The 25,682-nt window shown below is 37.2% G+C and overlaps 1 protein-coding gene and 1 long non-coding RNA gene across 2 annotated transcripts in view; one reads left to right on the top strand and one right to left on the bottom strand.

Annotated features, from left to right (window-relative positions):
• The first annotated feature begins 4,603 nt into the window (after positions 1–4,603).
• Positions 4,604–25,682, top strand: part of igsf9ba (immunoglobulin superfamily, member 9Ba) — a 37,954-nt gene continuing 16,875 nt past the window's right edge. The window contains 9 exon segments of the mRNA XM_043258498.1: positions 4,604–4,643; positions 6,056–6,126; positions 12,377–12,426; positions 13,271–13,307; positions 13,684–13,830; positions 18,107–18,182; positions 18,185–18,223; positions 23,127–23,268; positions 24,655–24,800. Of these exon segments, the coding sequence (XP_043114433.1) occupies positions 4,604–4,643; positions 6,056–6,126; positions 12,377–12,426; positions 13,271–13,307; positions 13,684–13,830; positions 18,107–18,182; positions 18,185–18,223; positions 23,127–23,268; positions 24,655–24,800 (748 nt within the window).
• On the bottom strand, positions 15,411–16,984 carry LOC122359117. The gene is made up of 3 exons (XR_006252685.1): positions 16,920–16,984; positions 16,688–16,745; positions 15,411–15,469 (listed from the first exon to the last, which is right to left on the bottom strand). It is a non-coding gene; the product is annotated as an uncharacterized LOC122359117 (long non-coding RNA).

Raw genomic sequence — 25,682 nt, 5'->3', positions numbered from 1 at the left:
ATTGAGTGCATACTGTGCTTCTGATGAGTCAGAGCAAGGCAATGAAGAAGCAATGTAATTTTTTTCACCTTTTGTATTTTTCTGCTAGCTTTAACATAAAGATGATAAATTGTTTCCGGCAATGATTAATCACGATGACCACATGTGAAAATCAAAAGATTTGTGTGAATATATGTGCAGTGCTGTGTGTATATTTATCATATATATAAATACACCCAAATACATGTATATCTTTAAGAAAATATGTTTGTATATTAAATATTTTATAGATCATATAAATTATATGTGAATTTAAATACATAATACATGTACATATTTCTTAAATATATACTGTACATTTTTCATACTACATAATAAATATACACAGTAATAATACTGTTACATTATTTATTTTTGTATGTGATTAATCGCTAATCAATCATTGCCCAGCGCTAATATAAATATAAATATTGTTAATGTAAAGGATTAGTTCATTCCAGAATAAAAAATTCCTTATAATTTAATAACTTCCTAATCCTAGTGTGAATAGTAAAACCCTGAACCCTGAAATGAAAATCAGAAAAGTTTAGTACTAAAACCAAAAGTCTCAATTACCTTATTTATTTTTTATGCTTTGCAGAAGCATACTGTACAAATTATTCAATAAAACCTTAACTAACATTAATGCTTTTTATAATACTATATCAGTATATAAATAATGCACAAAATTAACAGACTGAGACCACTTTCCTACTTCATAGTTACTTTCATTTGAAACTGGTATTTTTGCAGATTCAACCTGAATGAAAAGTTAAAGGGTTAGTTCACCCTTGTAAGTCTGTCATTAATTACTCACCTTCAATGTCGTTTCAAACCCGCAGGACCTTTGTTCATCTTCGTAACACAAATTAAGATTTTTTGATGAAAAAAGAGCTATTCTGACCTCCATAGACAGCAACACAACTGAAATGTTCCCAGGTCCAGAAACGTAACGTTAGTAAATGCATTGGTAAAACAGTCCATGTGACATCAGTAGCGCAACTTCAGCTTTTTCAATGCAAATAACAATTTACTCAACTCAAACTAGATTTTAAATGATAGATTTTCCAAATTTTGGGTACCTTGTGAAGCCAATAATTCTTAAAAGTGCGTCACAGTGCACCAGCATCAAAATCACTAAAGACCATACATAAACCGGCCCAACCAGAATGGGGAAATACACAGTGGGCTGTGCAGCAGGAGTAGTATGTGGTGTACTGAGCCCAGGCTTTAAGGTTGGGTTTGATTAAATTTACCTGCTCGTGACAGATTTAGAGAAAGCTGTTAACTGTAAAACTGAAACCATTAAAAGTTCCAGTCACACCATCAGTCTTCCTTTTGAATTCAGAAGTGTTGCACTTGATCTAATGTGCTCATTTTGTATGAGCCTGAGCAGAAAGCACGGTTTTCTATGTTTACTACTTAACACAGCTGAGCCCTTTGTCCGACCCGGAGAAAAAGAGTGTGAGCAGCCCTTGACATGGATTGTGTAAAGCTTTAGTAATGGCTGCCTGCTAGCATGGCACTCATTCTCTTTCAAAGGTGCATTATAGAACCTTAATTACACCAGATCTGCTGCTGTGCTGTCTGGGTGAAAAATCACCTATTGTCAGCACTTCTCAAAGCGCACTTCCCCGCGACACGGGCGTTAGGGCTCGCGTGGAGTACATCCATCTCTGTGATTGAGATTATTTGATCATAACTGCTATGTCACACCTTATTAAATTGGAAACTTCTGTTGCTTTCTGTAATGGGAGAGAGCTTTGTTGCAAAACCTGTTTAACTGCAGCGTACCGTCTGTGGTCTACATAGGCAGCTATATTCCTAAAGGATACATTCTGACCACTGATTTGGAATCGAGATTAGTTTAATGATTTGGAACGCTGTTTACAGATAGAGACATAAAACTCCTCTTACATTAGTGCACACAGGAGACTCAACTTAGCAAGCTAACAATATATATATATACTCCAACATAAGAAAAACAACAACATTAAAATACAACAAGTGCAAATATTAAGCCAGTCATTAAGTGTACAGTATGTCATAAACTGAAATTACTTTATAGTATATAAAATGTGTTATTTGTCTTATCAACAGCTTTTATGTCGAAGGTATGCAATTTATGATGCCTTCAAATGTTATCTAGTTAGGTGGCTCCTCTAGGTTTTGCAACAACAGAGCTGTACTGCGATAGCTTATCGGATGTGGCGTTTTAATTGAACCGTTCCCTCACTGAATGAGAGGTCGAAGCTCAAAAGAAGGCCGGCAAAGACTTGTGCTTCCCATATTTATGTCGCAATTTCTCATAAATCCTCTTCAACCATAAAATAAATAATTGATTTTAGTAAAGGGAGAGGAAGGGAGAGCGAATTAACTATCATTGCACTATTTGGTTGTGGCCTCATTGCATTTTAAATTTAGATATGAGATCTAATGTTCAGTTCCAGGCTTCCATCGGTGTGACTGTATATCATCGTCTCCTGTGGTACTATAGCGTCTCAATGGCAGCTCATTTCGTCGGTCGTTCCTTTACACCCACTGAGGCTTTCGTCTCACAGTTTGGCTGGACCCACAGACGCAATTACCATTGAACTCCAAAAGGCTATTACTGTAACTCACAATGCAATTTTCTGCCGCAGAAATTCCCAAACTCTCTCCCCTGTTGGCCACTGCCAGAGCTCGAGGTCTGATTCCTCCACCAATTTAGCGTATTAGAGTCCTCATTGTCTTGCAGACGGACAATCTATCACGGCAATCATTGCAGCAGTTTAGATGCTTGATTTACACAGGCTCTCCCAAAGTGATTCTTAGCTAGAGGCAGATTGTGTTCATTCAGGGCGGGCCTGTTTACGGGCCCTAAAGCGCTAATGCACAAATCCATCCCCAGTCATTGCTGGCAAGAAGCCTGCAGGAGGATTTTTGTAATTAAGCGCCTAACGAGTTTGCTTAATGAACGGCCCTGTGCGCTCAGAAAGTAGAGTGCTCTGAATAAAACGTGATCTTCTGAGGTGAACCCTCCACAAAAATCTGCTGGGTTGAAGCTTCTGTATATTCGTCACTATATAAGAGTTTGGGATTAGCATTTATTTGATCAAAATGCAAAACATGATTCATAAAATGTTAACACAATAAAAGTGGGGTGAATTTTGGCGTGAAAAAGGGTAATGAGCTGCCAAACTGATTTATCTGAATCAGTTATTTTGAGTGTTACATATTTTCTGATGCTCATTTGAGCGTATTTTAACAAATGTACATGCATTTTTAGGATGTTGATCTCTAGTGTAGTATTTATATTTACGGAGTTTTAACATTTTAAAAGTTGTGAAAAAAATCTAAATGTAATTTCTGGTTAAACCATATACATGAAAAGGAAAAAATGTTGATATGTTACAGAAGAGGTGATGTAAAATGTAATGGTCACAGAAATGTTGTAGGCAAAGCAAATAAAATGCAAATTCTGTATTGCTTCTAAAAATGTTTTTATTGTAATGATTTTATATATGTTGTGTAAAAAAAAGCTAAATAACTCCTATTTAGCAAAACAATTATCAAATTAATTTTTGGTACAAGTGGTCCATTTGGTCTGTTTTATATGCCCCATCATTTTTCTACAAGGAGCGAACACATTAGAGTAAAGTAGTCATTAAACTTGGCAAGCGTTATGTAAATACACATTTTATACATTTTATTGAGACATGTTTAACTGATATATCTTTATATTATATCACCTGAATGTATTTTGTCTTTTTCTTTTGTTCATTTTATGTCTCATTTACTTTTGCTCACAGTCATGTAGATATCTTTGTTTCTATTTAGCATAAATCTCAAGAAACTCATGAAGAAACTCAGTCCATGGACTTCCGTTCACTCACCACCAGATATCACTCCCTCACCACATTGACTCTTGCCCCACACCACTGTATTTCACCGGACTTCAATTCCCATCATCCACTGCACTGACGACACAGGCTCACCTGCATTCAATCACACATACACACACACAAATAACAGGTTCAAGTTCTGTTTCCACGCCGAGTACTGATCTGTGTTTAGCACTCTTCTAGTGTTACCAAGGCATTCTATGTTTTTTTAGTCCGCGGTAGTGTTTTAGTGTTAATAAAGAGATACATTAATACAAATATAAAATACAAATAAAAAGCAAGAGGTGGTTAAAATCACTAAAATGCGACTACTGATTAGTTACCCGGTTAACAGAAAGCCCCTACACTGGCACAGAACGTGTTAAAAGTGTTCAAATACACTTGCACTGAACGGCATTTAAGCCTGTAGTGAGCAAGATGATGCAGTTCTGTTAGCAGTGGCTTTGAGAACACCTTTTATTTGCTGTAACATTCAGTGTGAAGATGCTCCTAACTTTGATGCGATGCCCAATCCCATCAGTACTTTATCACCCCGCACGAAAATAGCTGTGATTTTGAAGGCCTTTATTTTTACTGCAAGACCGCAGCCTCCTCTGCCCGTGCACGTATTGATTTTCTGCTCTGGAAACCTGCCGTTTCCTCTCTCTCAGGTGCAGCTGTGATCCCAGGGCCATGATATCTAGTGCTCACTACACAGCAGCATGAAGTATGAAGGCCAGCCGGAGTCTGAGGCAGCTCGCAGTGAGCGTTCGAAAACATTAAATCCCAGCTAAAGTCCTCAAATAGGCAAATGAGATACTGTATTTTGATAGCGCCAGCTGTGGAATGGCTTAGTTCAGACAGAGAGATGCTTGACTGCTCAAATATCTCTCACTTTCTGTGACTATTTTGTATTGTCAGTGTTGCTAAGCCTCTTAGTACAGAACGTGTAACACTCAGATGTGAGCTGTGATACTTTGTTCTTTTCTATTTCAAGTACAGCACACATTTCATTCGATAGTGTAGAGGGCTGAAATCAAGGGGGAAGATTGCTTTGCTAGTAATGTTATACATTGCTCCTCATGCTGGTTTTCTGTGTATCGTTTAAGCATTTTGCAAAACTGTCATTAGTGAAACCTAAAAAATGATTGAAGTTTCTATATGAAATAAATATGAATACATAAAGAAATACACAAATGTGGAATAAATTAATGCATAAATATTATTATATTATTATTATATATTTTTATATTTTGACCTCCATAGACTTTAAGCTACATAGCATATAACACTCGTGAGTTTTTTCCCTCTATGTATGCTGGAGTGATTAACTATGATCATAATGGCAATACTGGGCTGTATTTCATAGAGATAACAACTAATAATAATCTCCACCGACCAATATTACATAGACAGCTAATTAAAAACATAAATTTCCTGTTTCAGCAGAGCGCAGTATGCAGTGACAGCGAAGTAAGAATCGTTTTAAACAAGGGAGATCAAGACAAGCCTGAAATTCATCCAGCTTGTTTGTTAACGTCAATGCATTTGTTACATTAACCGGTGCCGCTGTCTGTCATGTCAGTTTTTGGATGCAACATTCTTCACATTAGCACAATGTGTGACACGCCATAATGAGCCTTTTCACGCATAACACAAGAATGAAAATCTTACAACCATTTTTACTTAAATTGTCACTTCAGATTGAAAGTGTATGCAAGAACGGTTTTATGTACAATTTAAAATGAAATTCTCCTCATGGTTTAATAAATGAGATCTTTTGTTGATGCTGCTTTATTTATTCCCTTTTTTTAAATTAAAGTCTTTGGGTATTACTTACAAAGCGTTTCTACAGTTGTGCAATCTGTTATTTCAGTACTAGATATATAATAGACACAGAACTATATATTGCATATTGGCCCTAATATTTGATTATATTACATTGTACTGTATTGTTATTATTTTAATTTTATATAAATCTATTTTATATTTATTTATATTTATATACACATATATATACACACACACACACACATATATATATATACACACACATAATTTGTTTATACTCTCTTTCTAATGTTAATGAGATGAAGATCATTCTAAATGAGATATGAAATATGTGTCCCATTGCAGCAGTCTCACTCAACTCTTCTCTTTTCTTTGCTTCTTAGGTAGAGCCAGTCTGCATGGCAAAGCGTCTCTGCAGATTGACCAGGTGCGCTCAGAAGACCAGGGCTGGAGTGTATGAATGCAGGGTCCTCATGCTGGAGCAACAATGGCGACACCTTCCACAGCGGCAGCTGGGTTCATCTCACAGTCAGCGGTACAGAGATCTATCTATCTATCTATCTATCTATCTATCCTATCTATCTGTCTGTCTATCTATCTATCTATCTATCTATCTATCTGTCTGTCTGTCTGTCTGTCTGTCTGTCTGTCTGTCTGTCTGTCTATCTATCTATCTATCTGTCTGTCTGTCTGTCTGTCTGTCTGTCTGTCTGTCTGTCTATCTATCTATCTATCTATCTATCTATCTATCTATCTATCTATCTATCTATCTGTCTGTCTGTCTGTCTGTCTATCTATCTATCTATCTATCTATCTATCTATCTATCTATCTATCTATCTATCTATCTATCTATCTCAAGCTGTTTTAATCATTGCAGTGGTTTGTGTAAAGGCTTTGCTTAAATCTGCATATGTGAATGCATGTAGCTTACTCAGTTTCTCATGAGACTCTGCACAGACTGCAGGATGGACCGAAATGCATTTCTCCTTATTTCTCTCTCTCTCTTTCAGTGCACTCTTTTCCCCTCCTCTCGTTTTTAATGGATGTCTGCTTTTGGGGGTGGAGTAGGACTAATCGTGGCTTGATTTCATATTCATTTCTAATATCAGCAGTAAATCAGAGCTGTGAGAGTGGAGGAGGATGTGACTGTCTCTTACCGCTCATGACTGGCTGCTGCTGTGGACTAATATGTGTGGTAGACCCAGCAAAAACAGCCTTCATGCTCTTGCTACAGAAATGAGCAATGTAGTCCCTTGTGGTCTAGGTTTGCTGCCATTGTTTCCCTCAGTCTCTCTTGTTAGAGCCAGTATTTTGTTCTCTCGTTGTAAACCGGGCAGTAATAGGCAATGATTTGATTTCTGGTTAATTATTTAACCCGTGTCTGTAACCTTTAAGGTAATCTATATGTTAGTTAACTCCTAAACGTTGACACATTTCTAGAAAAATGAATAAATCACAGAAGTAGCATGTAGCATTCAGTCAAATTCACTCCGATCCCTTTTGAAACTGACTAGGAAGTAGCAAGTTCGAGTTCATAGCTGTGACATACTGTAACAAACACTGTTTGTTGAGAGCCGCGAAGGGCTATCGTCTGATAAGCCCTGCCAAAACTTCCTGTTTTGTGCTTGTCCAAGTGATTTCATGAAGCCTACACTCCATACTATGAGCCGTTGGGTATGGGCCAGCATTCAAAAGGAACCCATTGGCTCCGCTCTGAGATCTGCATGCCCTTATGTCTAATAAACAGAAGTAATATTTCACCAGGCAGCAGAGATCTCATCATTTCCATTACACTAATGGAGATGTCTTCCATGCGGTGCCAAACTACAGAGGCAAATTTAGGGGTAGCTCAAGGCTTTGGTCATGTCATGTTCCTCCCTCTCATTCCGTTTGAACATCACATTTTGCCTGATTTATTATTTATGGGCATGGTTCAGCACCGCTGAAATATATTATCTCCTCACGGTGAGTGTTTGCATTTTATTAGATGATGAATTTAATACGATCCATTAAGACAATATGTAAACTATCATGATTCACAGCTCAGTAATCATTGCCTGGGGTCAATATCCAAAAGGCCCTTGGTCGCATATTAATAGTATCTTAGCGCCGCTGTAGGCTTAAATCAAGTGCTGGCGCAGCAGATTAATTCCAATACTGGAGTCTTTTGTATTTGGCTGCATTGCATACTGATTCTCACTGTCACGTCGCCTGTGTGTATGAGCTGCAGTGGCAGAGGAATTAAAGATAATTATGGGCGTCATTAAGGAACCACAGCGTCTTCTCGTGTTGGTGAAATCATTAAGCGTGCACGCCGTGGTGAGTACGTTGGTGAAGCTTCTCTGTCGGTCCTTTATAGTGTTCATTTATTGAATCCACATCCCCAAGTGAGATATGTGTCCATTCAGTGAACAGCAGCAGAGAGGAAGTGATAAAGTGTGAAGTCAATGATTGTTGTCAGTCCTGGCTGAAATTGCACAGGAGGGACTGAGCGCTGTACCAAGAAAGAGGTATATTTGGAAGAGAGACACGAATACGTCTCTCAAAAGCTGCTCAAGCAGAAGTAAAAAAAGTTATTATATTTTTTAGATACTTGTAATGTGAAACTTTTACCTTTTTAGTTTGCAGGAATTTGAGGGTTTTAAAAGAAGTTGGCAGAGGGGCAAAAGGGCTTAAAAGCAAGAAATTCTTTAAGATTCAGCTGGGAGAACATCTAGCAACTTATTTACTTAACTGTTAACTGACATCAGGTAACATGATTAGCTATAAAGGGATGTCTTAGAGGTCAGAGTCTGTCAGAAATTGTAGTTTTGTTCAGTTTTTGATATATCGTTTGTTTTTGCAGTGTACAGTGTACTGGTGTCAAATTTGGTCAATTAGTTCTTTCATTTTGTTTTCTTTTCGTCTTGCTTCATGTACTATTTTTTAGTTAGTTTTTCCTTCCACAAACCCCGGCACTCTTTTGCACCCCTAACCTGTTTTTAATTTGAGAGCAGTAAAAGAGAGCAGTGCTAGCCGCTTTCATCTATTTGTCATTTTAGTGCAAATCAGATATCTGACAATGAGTACGATGTTTGCTGCATAGTTTGGTCATTAGCATGTCGGCGTTCAGCGGATTATTCATTGTGAAATGAAGCGGCACCTGATATTTATTTGGCTGCTGTCAGACGTTGAGTGTCATCCACAGAAGCGGTATAATTGCGCACAGCTCTGTCAGCTCTCCGTAAGCACAGGCTATTTGTATATTTAACATATGCCTGTGAGGTGAGACTCATGCATATTCCCAACTTCAAACAATGAGCACAGGCAAGGTAACAGTCTGCTGCACCTCGCGTCCATGTTGAAAGTCCACAGCCGTTTGCTTACAGAAATCACTGTGACTTATTTGGAAAGTGCACAGTAGCCGCTTCTCCATTTGAACAGCGGCGGGAGAGCTTGAGCCAATGCGAGAGGCGCAAGTGAAAAGGTGTATTATTGCAATGCGGGGTGCGTGTTTGTGTATGTGTGCGTTTTGGCCCGGGGTGAATGAGTTCAGTGTCTGCTTCGTCTTTTTCAGCCGGAGAAATGTCACCTGTGCAGCTGTGGCAGGTGGCGCTTGTGCAAACATCTGTGAGGTTTATTTCATGGCTTCCTATTTCCTCTTTACTGCCGCAGCGGCCATTCATGTCCTCCCTCGTTTGCATTCACGGCCAGTTCGGCGGTTCGCTCAGTCACGTCCCCTCACACACACACACACACACACACACACACACACACTCCTGGCCTTAGGTGCTTTCCAAAATGTCAATATCAGTGATTGCGGCGTGTAGATGGTGTGGTTTTTATATGTCGTCAGGACGTTTTACGATAAAGCGCGTATAATAGCCTTTTGGCTAAATGGCTCATGGTCGGATTTGCTAGCAATGCAGCTTTGAATCTAAACGACATAATGCCTGTTTGAAATTCACTACATTGCTTTGATTGCGGACGAGTGAGTGACCTGCAGCCATGGTAGTCTTTGACTGAAATGAAAAAGAGAGAGTAGAATGCTGCTCCTCCCAGTAGATTTTGGCATTAGTTTTTTATGGGATGCAAGCAATTTATGACTTTTAATAAGCATAACGCATTGTCATGCCTTTAAAGATGATCCTCTAGGAGCAGTCCATTAGCTGACTTGGTCAGTTTGTGATGAAATGCTTTACGTGCATTTATTATGTGGATACCTAAAAGTCTTGCTGTTGGAGATCAAAATGAACTCTAAAATCATTTTTATATTCATAAACCTTTAGCCTGCTTTTCTTTTATGATATGCATTTTTTTGCCAAATTGGTGCTGGTTTGCATTTTCTGAACAATAACATCCATAATGTGGATGATAGCTTTTAAAACTTCGTAATCTTCTGTATGTAAAGTGTATAGTTTCAGTTCACACATATTAAAAATCCAATTCAGTTTTGATTTATAAATTTCATATTTTTTGCACAATAAAATTTTGTTTCACACAATGTAGTAATTGTTTTGTGCAATCCAGTTTTGTTTTTCCATAATGTTTGCTCTATTGCACCCAGTTTTGTTTAACATCAGCTTTATTTTCTTTGTACAGGATCTCCTCTTGTTTTGTTTTTTTTTGCAGTATTTAGCTTTGTTTTTGCACAGTAGTTTTTTTTTTTTTTTTTTGGCTCAATCTAGTTTTATTTTACAAAATATGGCTACGAGTTTGGCAGCTTAGTTTTTATTTTGTGCAAACAGTTTTATTTACTACAAAGTAGTTTCGATTTCAAGCTTAGTTTTGTGCAAAGTAAATTTTGTGCAGTCAACTTTAGTTTTTACGGTTGAGTTTTGTTTGGCACGTTCTACTTTTGTTTGGCAGAATATAGTTTTATTTTGCAATATATTGTTTTGTTTTGCACAATGTTGCTTTGTACAATCAAATTTTGTTTTGCACAGTCAAGTTTTTTTCTGTATTCATTTTTTCTCGTTTTTAATGTAATATAATTTCGTTTTGCACCACAATGTTTTTGGCTTAATCTAATTTTTGTTTTGCATTAGCGCCTAATTTCATTTTAAGCTACATCATTTTGCACCGTGAGACCACCACATTATTTCAATTTTTGGAAAGAGACATCACAGAATGATATGCTCAGTACTCACTATTCAATGGACAGATTCTAGTTTGCATCACAGATATGAACACCCAGTCACACTGTGTAAGCTTATCTTAAAAGTTTTGTAAGAAACACTGGTGTTCATTGGTATTCAGACTGCCCCACTTGTCCAAAAAGCGTCTTTGTTGGGGCAGGTGCTGTCTCAGCCTCACAAAGGGCAGAAAGTCTGCAGCACTGGTTTCCTGTGGCAGCGATATTAGCATCCACTTGTGTATATGGATCCTATGTGGGCAGTGGCTGTTCTTCCTGCCAGGACGGGTGAGAGGGTGGCCGGCTGCCCGCGTGTTCCCAGCAGGTGTCAGCCGGGCAGGCGTACCCGCTCTGAGGAACAGTAGTGGCACTGTGGAGCGTTCAGGTCATCACACAGAACTCCTTCATCAGTGCGGCCATCACACTCATCTCTCTCAGAGCATCCTGCCCACCCCCATAGTGGCCACAGATCATTAGCTTCTGACACTAAGTACCAATCCAAACCACAATAGTGAAGCCTAGTGGTTAAAGATCTGAGTTAGTAACCTAAAGGTTGCTGGTTTGAACCCACAATGGATCAGATAGCATCATTGTCCCCTTGAGCAAGAAATAATTAAGTTCAAAATAGTTCTTTCATCATTTACTCACTCATGTCTTTTCATGGAACAAAAATAAAATATTTTGAGTTATATTTAAAGAACTGTTATTATAGTTACTTAATTTATGTGTGAATCAACAGAAAAAAGAATGGCTCAAAACCACATGAATATCATTAGGATAAATTATTTTTCAAAAATTTTGCCAGTAAAAAATCTATCAAGTTTACAGTAAAAATGGCAGCTGTGATTTCCGGAAATTCTACACGTAAAAATATGGTAGCAGCATATGGTAGGTTTTACTAACTTAACTTAAATTTACAGTTAAATACTGTAATTGTATTAACTGATATAATGTTATTATACAAACCTATTGAAGTAATGAAATCTGTTTTGTAACCTTCGGAACCACGAAATGCAGTTGGTGATGAGAAAGTCAAATCACAAGCAGCTTTTTAAATAATAACACATATAAAAGTTGCACAGTGTCATTCACACAAACACTAAACACCACCATGGTGAGACTCGTTTAAGTGTTAAACAGTTTTTTACTGTTAAAACCAGTCATTTTTTACAGTGCATCTAAACACTTTTAGTCATGAGACGTTCCCTCTATGGAGGTCAACAGCAATGAGAAACTGTGCATCTACATTTCCTAGTTTCCTAGATCTGCGTTCCAGAGTTTCACAGGTTCATTGAAGATTTTTGGCTGAGTTCACTTCCAAAAGCAAAATTAGTTTGTGAACACTCCATAGCTCAGCATTTAAAATCTGTCTTCCTGAAACATTTTATTTAGGTATTATTAATTAGACATCAATCAGTATTTGAGAGCGGATGTTGTTTGCTTGCCAGAAGTTAAAGTCTGCTGTGAAGCACAGAGAAAAGTTGAGGTTTTGAGCGTCTAGTCACTGAGCTCTGTCCAGACCATCTGTTCATGTGGAAAGACCTTCAGACAAGTGCCTTCTGAAATATGTTTTCTGTTTGTCATTCGCAGTGTGAGCCCAAGATTTCCCAAAAACACATAGTGAGAGCCGAGTCCAGAAAGTACTGTAGGGCAGATGTGTGATGGAGTTTGTTTGTCCCTTAAAGTACCTTCAAATGAAAAACTGAGATGGAAATGGTGGAAAGAAAGAATTTAAGAAAAATTAGGTCAATATCAGGGATATGCAAAACAACATAGTGTCAATACAATTTGCATTATTTATAACTCAAATAACAATGAGATATGACATATATGACGATAGCAGAGGTGGTTTAAAGGGATAGTTCACCCAAAAATGAACAAGGATTTGTTAAGAAACATGTTAGGACTCGTGATTTAAGCCAAGAGGAGAATGGTTTTCTTTTACTATAAACAAAGCTTGGACTACCATATTCTCATATTCCTCGCCATGTGGAGTACTTTTTATAATGGATAGATGTACTTTACAGGGTTTCATAAGTTTGACCCCATTCACTGCTATTATAAGGCTTGAAAGAACCAGGACATTTGATATAAGTCTTATTATATATGTCTTAAAGAACAAAGTCATATATAGTAATTATAATTGAGTAATTAAGTGAGTAATTATAATTTATGGATGAACTATCCCTTTAAAACGCAAAAGTTTTTACTGGTTTTGCTTTCAGTGAAAACTGAAAAGGATTTTACTGTGAAAACTGCTTGACATGCTGTCAGCGCATTAATTAGCACCACCGCTAAAATATCAAAACTAAAAGAGATGCATGAAAAAAAACGAATAAACTAGTCAACCTCAACAGCAGACTAGTTGGTGGTTGGAGTTAGTCAACCATTGTGACCCATCCTTAGAGAATTTATATTTTTAGCTGTTTGATGCTGATATCAGCAAGATGTTTTGGGCTATAAATTCTTCTCCCTTGTGTTTAGCCTGCAACAGATTGTAGTGTGGATGAAAAAGCTCATGGTAGGCACAGATGGACAGATGTTCAGAGGCATTAATTGCTTGCTTTGTTTGTTTTTCACCAGGTGTTTGCGCTGTTGAAAGCAAAACTGCTGTAGGCTAACGGTGACCCACATGAGGAGGAAGTTTCATCGCTGAAAGTGCGCAATGAGACTTGTGTTAGCACTCGATAGTTGGGTACATGCATGTGTGAATTGTGCTGAAATGGATTGATTGTCATCGTTCACAAAGTTCTGCATATCCAGTGTAATCAGATGTACAGTATCGTACACCATAGGCTTTCATTAAAAAGAAGGCCTGAATTACATCGTAGAGACTTGAGATTATTAAATATGAAAGAGTCTGGACTCAACTTGTCGTGTCTTTGTTTCTCCCCCAGCGCCCCACGTTCACGGACACGCCACCGCAGCATGTGGAGGCGAGGAGGTGGCAGCATTACTCTGACCTGCACTGCCTCGGAAACCCCAAGCCAGTGGTCACCTGGCTGAGAGAAGGGGATCAGTTGACCAGCAACAAGAAATACACGGTAACTGGCTTGAATTCTCCGTCTTAAAAATATCAATATCATTAAAACAATTCGCTTGAGAAGACACTAGACATTAGATTTTTTTAAAAATGACATTAATGTTAAAATAATTTTCTGTTTCACCGAATCATTAAAAAACCGTGACATTTTCCACAACAATTAACTGCTAATTTTAAGAGAGTAACTGCAACTTTTTATAGAACAATTTGGACTTTTCTCTCACAGTTCTGAGAATTGCAAGATATAAACCCAGGATTAATTTTTATTTCATGCATGGTGGAATTAATTGTGAAGTGTAAACTGGAAAAAATTGAAGAAATTCAGATTTGTTAGAATTTTTTTTTAAATCTCGTAATTTCTCGGACTTTTCCCCTTAGAATTGTGAGTTGTGAGATAAATATTTCTGTAATAATATTTCACTATATTACTGTACACACCTTGGTGAGCATAAGAAACTTAATTAAAAAGGGCTTTAAACAAAAATAAAATTAGATGAAATGAAACTTAATTCAATATATATTAACTGAATTAAATTATAAGCAGAAAACACTTCCGTTTTGGTTAGCTGCTGCCTTAAAGGAACAGATTACCAAAAATGAAAATGTACTCACCCTCAAAGTAGTTCCAAACCAGGCTTGGGTCACCATTAACTTGGGTCACCATAGTATTTTTTCCCAATGGAAGTCAATGGTGACCCAAAACACAAACTTTCTTCAAAATATCTTCCTTTATGTTCGACAGAACAAAGAAAGTCATGCAGATTTGGAACTACTCGAGGTTGAGTAAATCATGACAGAATTTTCATTTTGGGTGAACTGTTCCTTTTAATAAAGTAGAAATTGACAATGTACTTTAGTTTCCAAATATAGCCAGCATGAATTTAGTCTAGCCGTGAATTTGATCCGCAGCTTAATTGCACTGTTTCATTTTTCTTTTGAAACGGAAGCATGAATCATCACTAGCTATTTGTGAAAAGGCTCTGTCAGTCGGGCCCGCGTCGGGGTCTGACAGTTGAAGAGCACACGCCTGCAGTGGGAACGGAGAAAAACTGACAAGCGTGTTTCCACCTTCCACTGCATGCGGGCTGCGAGGAGGAGGCGGCGCAGGATTTGACAGAACAGGCAGTCAGTCTGGCTCCAGTAGGCATTGCCTCTCAGCACATCAGAGGAGCGATCCTGAGGAAACAGACAAATAAAAAGACAAGAGAGATAGTGTAGCCGCTTCTGTCTTACATCTGAATGTTCACTTTCATGCGTTTTAGACTAGCCACCTGCACCGCCTTTGTTAGCCGCATTGCGTCCTGTCCCCGCTTTTCCCAGCGTGCTTTTTGGTCAGCAGTTAGCATTTACGCGTAGACGCGCTTGAGTGCCATTTGCTGTATTCTGCCTGCCACTGTCGCTCACCGGCGATTGATGAACAGGAAGTGATGGCTGGCTGCTGTTTTCCTTCGTGACCGCTCTTAGCAAGGTTATTCTCCAGCCCCATGGCTGCTCTTCTCCTCCTTCACTCCACGGCACTGCAGCGTATTCCCTAAAGGTCACGCTTGTGATGTCTTGCAAGCTGTTTGACGGCTGAGGCGTGAGATGCTGCAGAGCCAGTGAACTCCCACATAAAAGTATGTGCATGTCCTTAGCGTGTGCTTGCAGGATGTAATAAAATAATAAAACGTTTATTTGAAAATATAGTAGAAACTTTTCAATTACATTACAAATTTCATTAAACATTATAAATTGTTCTCTAATTATAAAAATTGATTATTTGTGAAATTATGTAATTAAAATGTTCATAAAAATAAATATATTATTCAAATATATATCTTAAATAAGAATAAAGAAATTATATATATATATATATATATATATATATATATATATATATATATATATATATATATATATATATATAGATAGATAGACAGATAGAATATAACTTAGAATAAATATAACTAAATTCATGATAATTAGTATTTTGCTTTAGAGGGTTTTAATTGTTACATTAATTCAAATTTAAAAAAATTGAATTGGTATGATATTAAGATGATTATTAATTTGCATGTCTTAACATATAATAAAACATCGAGCCCAGTTGCATTTATTATTGTAGCAAAGCTTTGAAATAAAACCTTACAAAAATATTTATTAATTTAATGATTAAATGTTAATGTAATTGTGATTTGAATTTTTATAAATTCAATAAATTCAGATTATTGTTTCAATTAAATTGTAATTTTAATTATTGTTAATTAGTATTAAAAGTCATATATTATATATAACAATGCTACATTTATATTTAATTTGATAAGGTTTATTAAGGTTTTTTTGTTGTTGTTGGTTTGTTAAATAGAATGCCTTTGCATTTGCAGTGATGGTCAAAATATTTAGTACACCTGACAGATCTGACCTTATAATGACCTTCTCTTTTTACTATTATCTACTACCATGATTTCATGTCATAATGTTCATGAAACATGCATTTGGTTAGCAACAAATATCAGATGAAGTTAATCGTACAGTTTTTATCCACTTTAATATTTGGTGTGTCCACCTTAAGTGTGCAGAAGATACTTTATGGGTGCCGCTTGTACATTGAATCCTGACAGAAACAATCCCATTCGATTTTTATGTCAGTGAATAAATGCTGGCAGAAGGCTAGAAATTCCACATCACGTTTGCTAAATTGCCCCATGCGCTGTGATTAATCTTGATTCGGCTGCAATTAGATTGTATCAAATCTATATTTAATCATTTCTTCTGTAGGGAGCAAGCACTCAGCGCCGGCTCCTAAAAGCTGTTCCCACTGCTAAGCAGCCACGGTCCCAGTCAGACATTTACTCAAAAGAAGTGTGTCGTGACCTCACCTTTGAGAACAGTGGTGTGAAGGCCGGTGGTCCTCCATTATTTTCCCTGCTTCCATGGCTAGAAGTCAGAGAAATAGAGGAATGCGTGAAGGAATACACACGCTAAAGAGCAAAAAGCACAGAAGTCTGGTCTCGAAGCGGAGAGCTTGTTTCTCACCCTGCCCTCCTCCACAGCGGTAAAGTGTTTAAATAAAGCGCCCGCACACACACAGTGTTTGAGAGAGTTTATTACCTGCTCTCGTCTGGGTCATCAGTGCGATGTGTCTGTCAGTGACAGGATGGTGATGGAACAGGCCGGGAGGATGTGTCACGTCCGGCGGGACTTGACACACCTTGGGATATTGTGTGGGAGGAACAATAAGGCCAGTCTCCTCTGGCTAAAGCTCTCGACGTGCAGGGAATAAGACTGGACCCGCTCCTCTTCCAAAATGTCCTGTCAGGGACCTGTGCAGAATTTCACGTCATACATGTGCTGTTTGAAAGATGCAGCTGGACTTTCAAGCTCAGTCGGGATGGATTTTAGAAATGGCGCTTAAAAAAAAAAAAGTCTGTGGGAAGTCAATATTTAAAGTGTGTTCTGAGTTTGTTGCACCACAGAAAATGTGTTATTAACCACACAGCCAAATTTAAATGCTAAAAAAATGCAAAGTAAATAAAATTAGGTATCAAAATCTTGAAAAAATACGCAGTGGGCGTGTCCGTCGCTATGCAGAAACCACGCCCACTCAGCTAAGCTTCCTCAAGCAGCTTGATTTAAATAAGTAAACCAAGCTCAGTTGTTTTTGTAAATTATAGCAACTACATAGATAGCAAACTGTAGGCTGTAGTACGCAATGTTAATGACAGTAATGCGCTCTAGTTATTATGTGTGTGTTAAACTGCGCGGATGATCAGTGTTTGACATCAAAGTACAACGAGAGCGATTCATAGCATAATGAGCATCTGCTCTCGATAGCTCTCACTGTACCGATGTCACACAGCGATCGATCTGTGCAGTCAGTGCTGCTTCAAGTTCATCCCAGCTCTTACAGTTTTGCGGGAGACGCAGTGCTCAGTGGCTGCATTGCGTCACAGAACTCCGATTTAGAGCCGCCCAATAAATCCTGATCACGAAAATGGTGAAAAACTGTTTAACGGTACAACTCCACCATTAAGTCTTTGTAACATGTTTCAGCAATGCATTTCACCTCAATTTAAGTCCCCACCGTGACATGAGACCCCGTGAGTCTGTGTATTCAGGTTTAAGTCTCCACCGTGATATATAAAAACATCTCTCCTTATGCCCTCATGGGGTGAAAATGGGGTGTAAAGAACTCGATGCAGATTAGCGACGTTCTAAATCAGTTAGTTATCACACAGATTTTTAACCACGTTGCCCATTTCGCTTAACCACGTTTAACACATATACTGTTTGTACAGGTGAGTGACGGCAGTCTGACGGTGCAGGCCATCACGCGGGAGGACCGGGGGCCTACAGCTGCCCGAGCCCACAGTGACCAGGAGAGGCGCTACACACCACTCGCCTTCTGGTGCAAGGTGAGCATCCACGGATTGGAACACACATCCATTGATTTTCCTTCTCCAGCAAAGAGATACACGCACAACAAACAAGAGCATCTGTACACAAAAAGCAAAAAAAAAATCCGGTACTAACAGTCAGGAGAAGCTAGCAAGCGTCCTTCACTGTCAGTGTTTGTCCTTTCTTCGCTACTGTGGTCATCGTGTCCCGCCGATACTAGGTGCAAAGATGCAAAGCCCTCGGTGCTCCCTGGTTAATTAGTCTCTTTCAGTGAATCCGTGTATGGACACATCAGTGTTGTCAAAGTCTGGTCTTTCCGTCTCGTCACTCTAAGCACATCTGCCGCCCAGTCAATACGCTCAGTCCGCCTCCATCTGCATAGATCACTTCCTGTCACTCAGCTCCTAATGGAGCCTTCCAGAAGCCGTTTACAGCCCTGCTCGGAGCGATGGAGGTGATATACTGCAGGTTTACAGTTACAGCTCATGTCTTGTACACACTCACTCACCTTCAGAGTGCCTTGTTTATTTATTAACCTGTAGTTCACATGAGGATCTTATATATCTTTCTTGTAACTGATGATTTACACTCTTGCTCAAAAGATCAGCTTGCATTCGTTTCTGTGCTGGTCTGGCTAATCTGTGCCTGGATGGTCTAGCTGGTGGCCAATAGGAAAGGATCTCTTTAATATTTCACCTAGACTGTAACGAGAATGCAAGGAGAACAAAAAAACCTGGTTATTTCTCCCACAGTGCTCAGTTTTTTTTGCAAAATGCCAAAGTAAGAAATCAAAAGATCTGAGCTATGCTATCAGCATTCACAGTAATTCTATATTTTCGATTTTCATTCTGTGGATCAAGGTCTATTTAAAAAGATGCCTTTTAGTTGTGACATAGTTATGTCATTACCACAACATAAAAGAAGAAATGATGATAAACTCTTTAGGACATAAAAGACAACTTGTTAAAAGCATACTGCAATAATTCCGACATTTTGTCTCAATTTTTGACGCTGTTCCATGACATAAAAATAATCATTTTGACAAGTTGAAGTCAGGACATAAAACTTTAGTCATATAGTAATCATGATATATGACATAAATGCAACTTGGTAGATTATACGTTCGACTTAAACATTACAAACATCTCATACTTTTGATATAAATGTTGAAATTTGATAAAGTTAAAACTACATCTCAATTTTGACTCCTGTTATGATTCCTACTTAATTTTGTTTTAATATATATTTTTATAATGGACTTCATGATTACGACTTTCTATATCACATCAGCCATGACTCATAATATATTTATATATTATATATATATATATATATATATATATATATATATATATATATATATATATATATATATATATTATTAATCTCATAACAGCATTCTTCAAAATATCTTCTGTTGTGTGCAACATTTTGAACATTAGGTGAGTAAATTATGGCAAAATTCAACAACACACTGGACCATTTAAGCCATGGATCAAATGTCACCTGGAAAAGATCTGTCTATCTTGTCTCCTTCATGATGGATATGAGAGGATCTGTTTGATAAGTGTGTGAGTTTAATGCGCATGCAAACAGAATAATGGTTGTTCGCTCTTGAGTCAGCACCTTGTACTGGTACCACAGTCTCTCCCCATATGGCCTCCACGTTAGTACAGAATGATGAAGCGGTTCAGTTTATTATCCATGGGCCGTGTACAGTATGACAGCAAACATGAGCAAGCTGCCTGTCACTGGCTTTGTGGCTTTCACTGCAGTCAGATTTATGGCAGTGGAGCATGGCTGTGAATACAGAGCAGCACGCTAACACACAGCCTACTCTGAGAAACAGAGTTTAGAAGATGCTTGTGATCACTGAGCACCAGGAAACATCGTTGAGCTTCTTGTCCATACTCCTACATAACCCGATAAGAGCTGGTTGATATATATTAAATAGCAACAATATATTAGTGATGATTTGCTGGTGAAAAATGAAGCAACGTCTCAAATATCTATATAATTTCAATGTAATATTTTCTCCTAACGTATGAAAGCAATTTCATTTCATGCAAAGAGACCAGTTTATGCTGTTGTAAAATATTATGATTAAAATAGCAATGCTATTTTCAAAAGAATTGGCTTTTATTTTGCTACAGTATTGAAGGCAATGCAAACTATTGTTATCTACGGATAAAATATCCTTTGCTTAACATTGACATCTTTTTTCTGATCATTTACATAATTTTTAATCTTTAAAAACAATTAAATAATAGTGATGAATAGCCATGATTTTATAAAGATCTTGGTTGTAAGATAATTATCATAAGATTATCATATTGAAGACCCCTTTTAAAATTAATTTCTTTTTTTTCTTTTCACTCGGACGTTACATTTTTAACAGACCTAGACATCAGACTTATTTTGCAATATTTTGGTGTGAAATTTATCATCATAATAAGACTAATTTAATTTCCTTCTTCATTTCCTATTCATTTCAAATAAATTTTTCAAAATTAGTTTGCATCATCACGAAAAAAAATTAGGAAATGTTTTAATATATATTATATTTTGTGTGTGAGTGTATTTTTATTTATTTTAGTTTTTATTTATTCGATTTTAATCGCATTATACTTTTTGAATCCACTTTGCAACAAGGGTCTGCTTTATTGAACTGATTAAATCATTTTAAGTCATTCCAGTACATAAACACAAAATTGAGTATCTGATCACTAATGATATATATATATATATATATATATATATATATAACAATATCATCTGTCCTACCTTGACTTTAGAGCTTTGGTTGGAGTGGAGGATCGTCTGCTCTCGTCTGAGTACCAACGAGTCAGATGGAGATGCATATGAACTGTGCCGAGCCAAAATTGCCTTGGCCATGGGCTGTTTTGTTTAGTAAACTAGCAATATTGTTTTTACAAAAAGCAATATTCTCATGAAGCCTCTGGAGAGGCACTCTAGTTAAAACCTGCTTCAATAACACGAGCAGCGAGCAACGCTCAGGGATATTTTTAGACGCTTTCAAGTGATGCCTTTTGCGATTTCATTTTAATAAGCAAAGCTGCGCTACTGTCAATAATCCCCTTAGATGCAGTGTCATTTACTGCACATTAAGGAAACATCCAGGAAGCTCTCAGCACAGTCCACACATTAAGATTAGAAGATATTTCACAGCTAGTCATGGGTTTGTTTGTGCGAAGAGCAGCACTCGTGCTGGATCTTTCAGCAGAGCACCCACAAATCTCACAGCGGTCCGAGTGTCACGACAGTGTTCCTGCCTACCCACACGTCTAATTAAAAGTCTATTGGCAATTTCAGTGACAGCCTCATGTGGGAAGGATAATATTCTCTGTGGGAAGGTTTGACAGTAGTATCCTTGCCGTCTTTATTAGACAGGTTTATATACACACATAAACATGGAGGAGAATTAGGATAATTGCAAGGAATACCACATCTGTGGCATGCAGTTGATTACCACAGACAGTAATAATTCTTTTCCCATGTGTGTATAAACAAAAATGAAATGTGTTTGCACTTGCAGTAAATACGCTAAGAAACCGAAAGTTAGCAGTTGAATGGCTCACTGCCACACTGTTTTGAAGTATAACCGCATATTAGCATGCTAGCTTGTTAGCACTGAGTTTACAGGTTGTCATTTAGGCAAGCTGTTTTTTTTTTTTTTTTAAAGTTGCTCATAAATATAATATGAATACTAAAGAGGTTTGGGTTGTGTTTCACATGTTTATCTGAAATGCTAAAACTTCTGTTCTTTTTAGTTTCTGCCTCCTCTTCATTTTAGTTTTTCGGTCTCGTCACTGGTTTATTGCTTTGTTTAATTAGTCTTATTGTAATTGGTTGTTCTTGATTAGTCTTGTTATCTTGTTTGGCTTAGAACCAGAGAATAAATGGAAGAGGAAGCAGGGTTTTTAAGAAAACTATAAGAACTAGCTTTACATTTCTTAAAATGCTCAGTCATGTGTTCTTAATAAACATCTATTTTCTATTCGTAAGTATCCAAACGATCTTAGATTTTGATGAAAGATTATGAAGACCAATAATTTTCTTCAGTGGATTAACCTGCACGGATGATACAATTTGGGCTGAATGATAGTTATATGGCATCAGCTTAAAAATATTATTTTTTACCCTGTGTAATTTTAACAGTAAAAATGTACAAAAAAAGTAGGTTACAGTAGGTTAACAGTAAGTTCCTGTACTATATACAGGGTAGGACTGTAAAGGATCTAACCAGACATTTTATGTAATTTTACAATACATTAGGGGTTTTATCGTACATCTTATGTTGTTTATTAAATGTTTATTACATTATTTAGGCATCATGCGTGTTACCATGATGATGTGTTGTGTTTGCATGAATGTGCATCTTCTGTACATTAGTATGCTTTAGCTTGTGGAAAAGCTAAATATGTTGGTCTTAGATTTTTCTGTATATTTTACAAAATTATTCTGGCAACCACAGCTGACAAAATTCTTTAGTAAAAACTAGTTTTTTATCAATGCATAACTGATACTGTATATATCATAATTGTAACATGAATGCACAAATGTGTCTGTATCTCATAAACATCAATCATTTATCTTACAGATGTCTTTTACAAGTACATGCAATTTTATATCTCAAAAATGCAAATTTCTTGCAAATGTAAATTTATTTCTCATAATTGCAAAAATATCTAGTAATTTCAAATTTGCAATTGTGTCTACTCTAATTATGACTGTACAATTGAGACTTCATATCTCAGAACTGTGACTTATCTCAAAAGGTTCTCATAATTGCCACTTTACTTACAGCTGACATTTGTCTAAACAATAACACTAATTTTTCCTGTTTTGATTTGAGCTTATTGGGGGTCTATAACCCTTGTCTCTGTTTGCCTCCACCAGGTCCTCCATACATCGTGTCACCACCCGAGAACATCACTGTTAACATATCCCAGAATGCCCAATTTACGTGCCAAGCAGAGGCGTATCCTGGCAACCTGACCTATACCTGGTACTGGGAAGAGGACAACGTATATTTCAAGAAGTAAAGTTATGATCGAGTTCACTACTGTGCCAAGTCTTGAACACAGAAGCTGCTGTGTGTGTGTGTGTCTGTCGGTTTTAGATTAGAGCCACATATATTTTTAGACCCAGAATCCCTGAATCTCAAGCCCTCTACAGCTGCATTAAGGCAAATGCTAGCGCAGTGATTGTGAGGCGCACACAGCAGGTTTTTATGCCGGGATGGGAACATCTTGTGACACTGTGCTTGTGTCATCACATGCCTAAAAAAACATGCTGATCATCTGAAGCTGAGCCAGAAGCTGTTCTGACTCCCCCAAGCGTGGCCGTATTGACCCTCTATACGCAGGGCTGTAGTCTGTTCCTCCCTGTGGAAACAGGCCAGAATAGTGCTTCGAAATAACGGTTTCCGGTACTATTGAACTGTGAGGGGCGGACGGATGTTCATGGGAATATTCAGAGTGCTGGCCATCTTACCACTTTGTGTAGACACAGATTTTTGTAAAATTAATCAGAAAATTTTAATTATTGCCAAGAATTGTTTTTTTTTGTCTTATTATCTATATTTGTCAGATTATCTCATTTCAAACGATTTTAATAAAAAAAAAATTGTGTTTATTTAATTACTTTATTAATTCATTTATGTATTGTTTATAGATGGAATAACATAATGTTAACTTCAACTAAAACCAAAGTTAAGAAGCTAAAATTCAACTGAAATATATTTCATTTAAATAAGTTATTTTATCTTTATTTTTCATATATTTGACTTTATATCTCATAATTGTGACTTTATATATATTAATGTGTCAACAGTAGTCAACATTTGAAGTGGATCAAAACTTTCATCGGAGTTGTCCTAAAACCAAAATGTGTTCTTGTCTTAGGACAACTTTGATAAACTTTTTAATCCACTTCAAATGCTGACTACTATGTAGTTTCCATAATTGCAATTTTTATGTGTCTCATACATTTCTCACAAGTAAGATTTTATGCCTTTTATCCAACATCATGATTCTCATCATTGTCTCACAATTACAATATTTATATTTATAATTTTCGTTATATCGTATGTCATATTTTCGTAATATTGCTTTTTATATCAAAAACAGTGACTTTATATAACAATTGTGGCTTTATTGCAAATTTTGTATCAAATTTATCTCAAAATATTGCACTCTTCATTTATATCTAACAAATGTAGCTTTAATTTTTGTGACTGTTTCAATGTTTCAAAAGTATAACGCTCCTTTAAAACTTTCTCACAATTAACTTTTTTATTATTCACTCTGAGGCAGAAACAGACTGCCATAGTAATGAGACATTGTAGCAGCCTCAGTTCTTCTCGGTGTACAAACAGGTTTAATAATATTTTTCAAACGGATCATCTCTCTTCTCTTCCCTGCAGTGATCTGAAGCTCCGCGTTCGCATCTTTATTGACGGAACCCTCATTATCTACAGAGTCAAGCCAGAGGATGCTGGGAAATACACCTGCAGCCCAAGTAACAGCCTGGGCATCTCCCCCTCTGCTTCAGCTTACCTGACCGTGCAATGTGAGTTTCACCTTCAACCTCTTGAAGAGACTGCAGCACCAGGCCTGCGTTTGAAATCTCAGTCTGTGTCCTGTGTGCCTTTCAGGTGTTTTATGTCAAGTATACTATCATCAGAGCGGGTAATTGGTGTCTGTCACGTACAGGGACAGAGCTATTTACACCCTTTGAGATGCCGTGGTGGCTGCCAGGCATCTGAGATGTTCTAGTTGCTGCCTCTCTCTGGAGGGTTTGAGAGCTCGCTTCCATCTGCACCAGGACTCTTGTGGTGCTGCAGAAAGTGGCGGATAAGCCCAGAGTCTGAGCTGACTCTGTGTCTGTCTGTCTGTCTGTCTGTCTGTCTGTCTCTCTTGGATAGAAAAGACAGATTGGAGAAGCCTCACTTACGGCGGTCACCATGAAAAATTGGAATCGTGACAGTTATAAATCACAGCCAAGAGTTGTCACTGAAGCAACTTTCAATTCATTATTAAAAACAAGTAGTTCTAGCTCTGAACATTCTGACTGGAAGTCGCTGTAACATGCAATGTACATAGAAGTGAATGCAAATCTGTGTTCTGAGCCTACAATATCACTGCATATATATATATATATATATATATATATATATATATATATATATATATATATATATATATATATATATATATATATATACACACACACACACACACACAGTAGTAAACATTTGAAGTAGATCAGAATCTAAAACTAAAACAAAGTGTCCCAAAATCAATTTTTTTTAATCATTATGACTGCATAATAAACATTTTCTGTTTTAGTGTTTTTAATACATATGTATGTGTGTGTGTGTGTGTGTTTAAAAAACACTACTGTTAATTACTAGTTTTTATTAAGCTTATTAGCATGCATGTTACTAGAACA

The sequence above is a fragment of the Puntigrus tetrazona genome, chromosome 15, assembly GCF_018831695.1.
Source record: "Puntigrus tetrazona isolate hp1 chromosome 15, ASM1883169v1, whole genome shotgun sequence".
NCBI classification, from domain to species: Eukaryota; Metazoa; Chordata; class Actinopteri; order Cypriniformes; family Cyprinidae; genus Puntigrus; species Puntigrus tetrazona.
The sequence above is the reverse complement of the archived record's forward strand: the minus strand, read 5'-3'. Positions and strand labels throughout refer to the sequence as shown.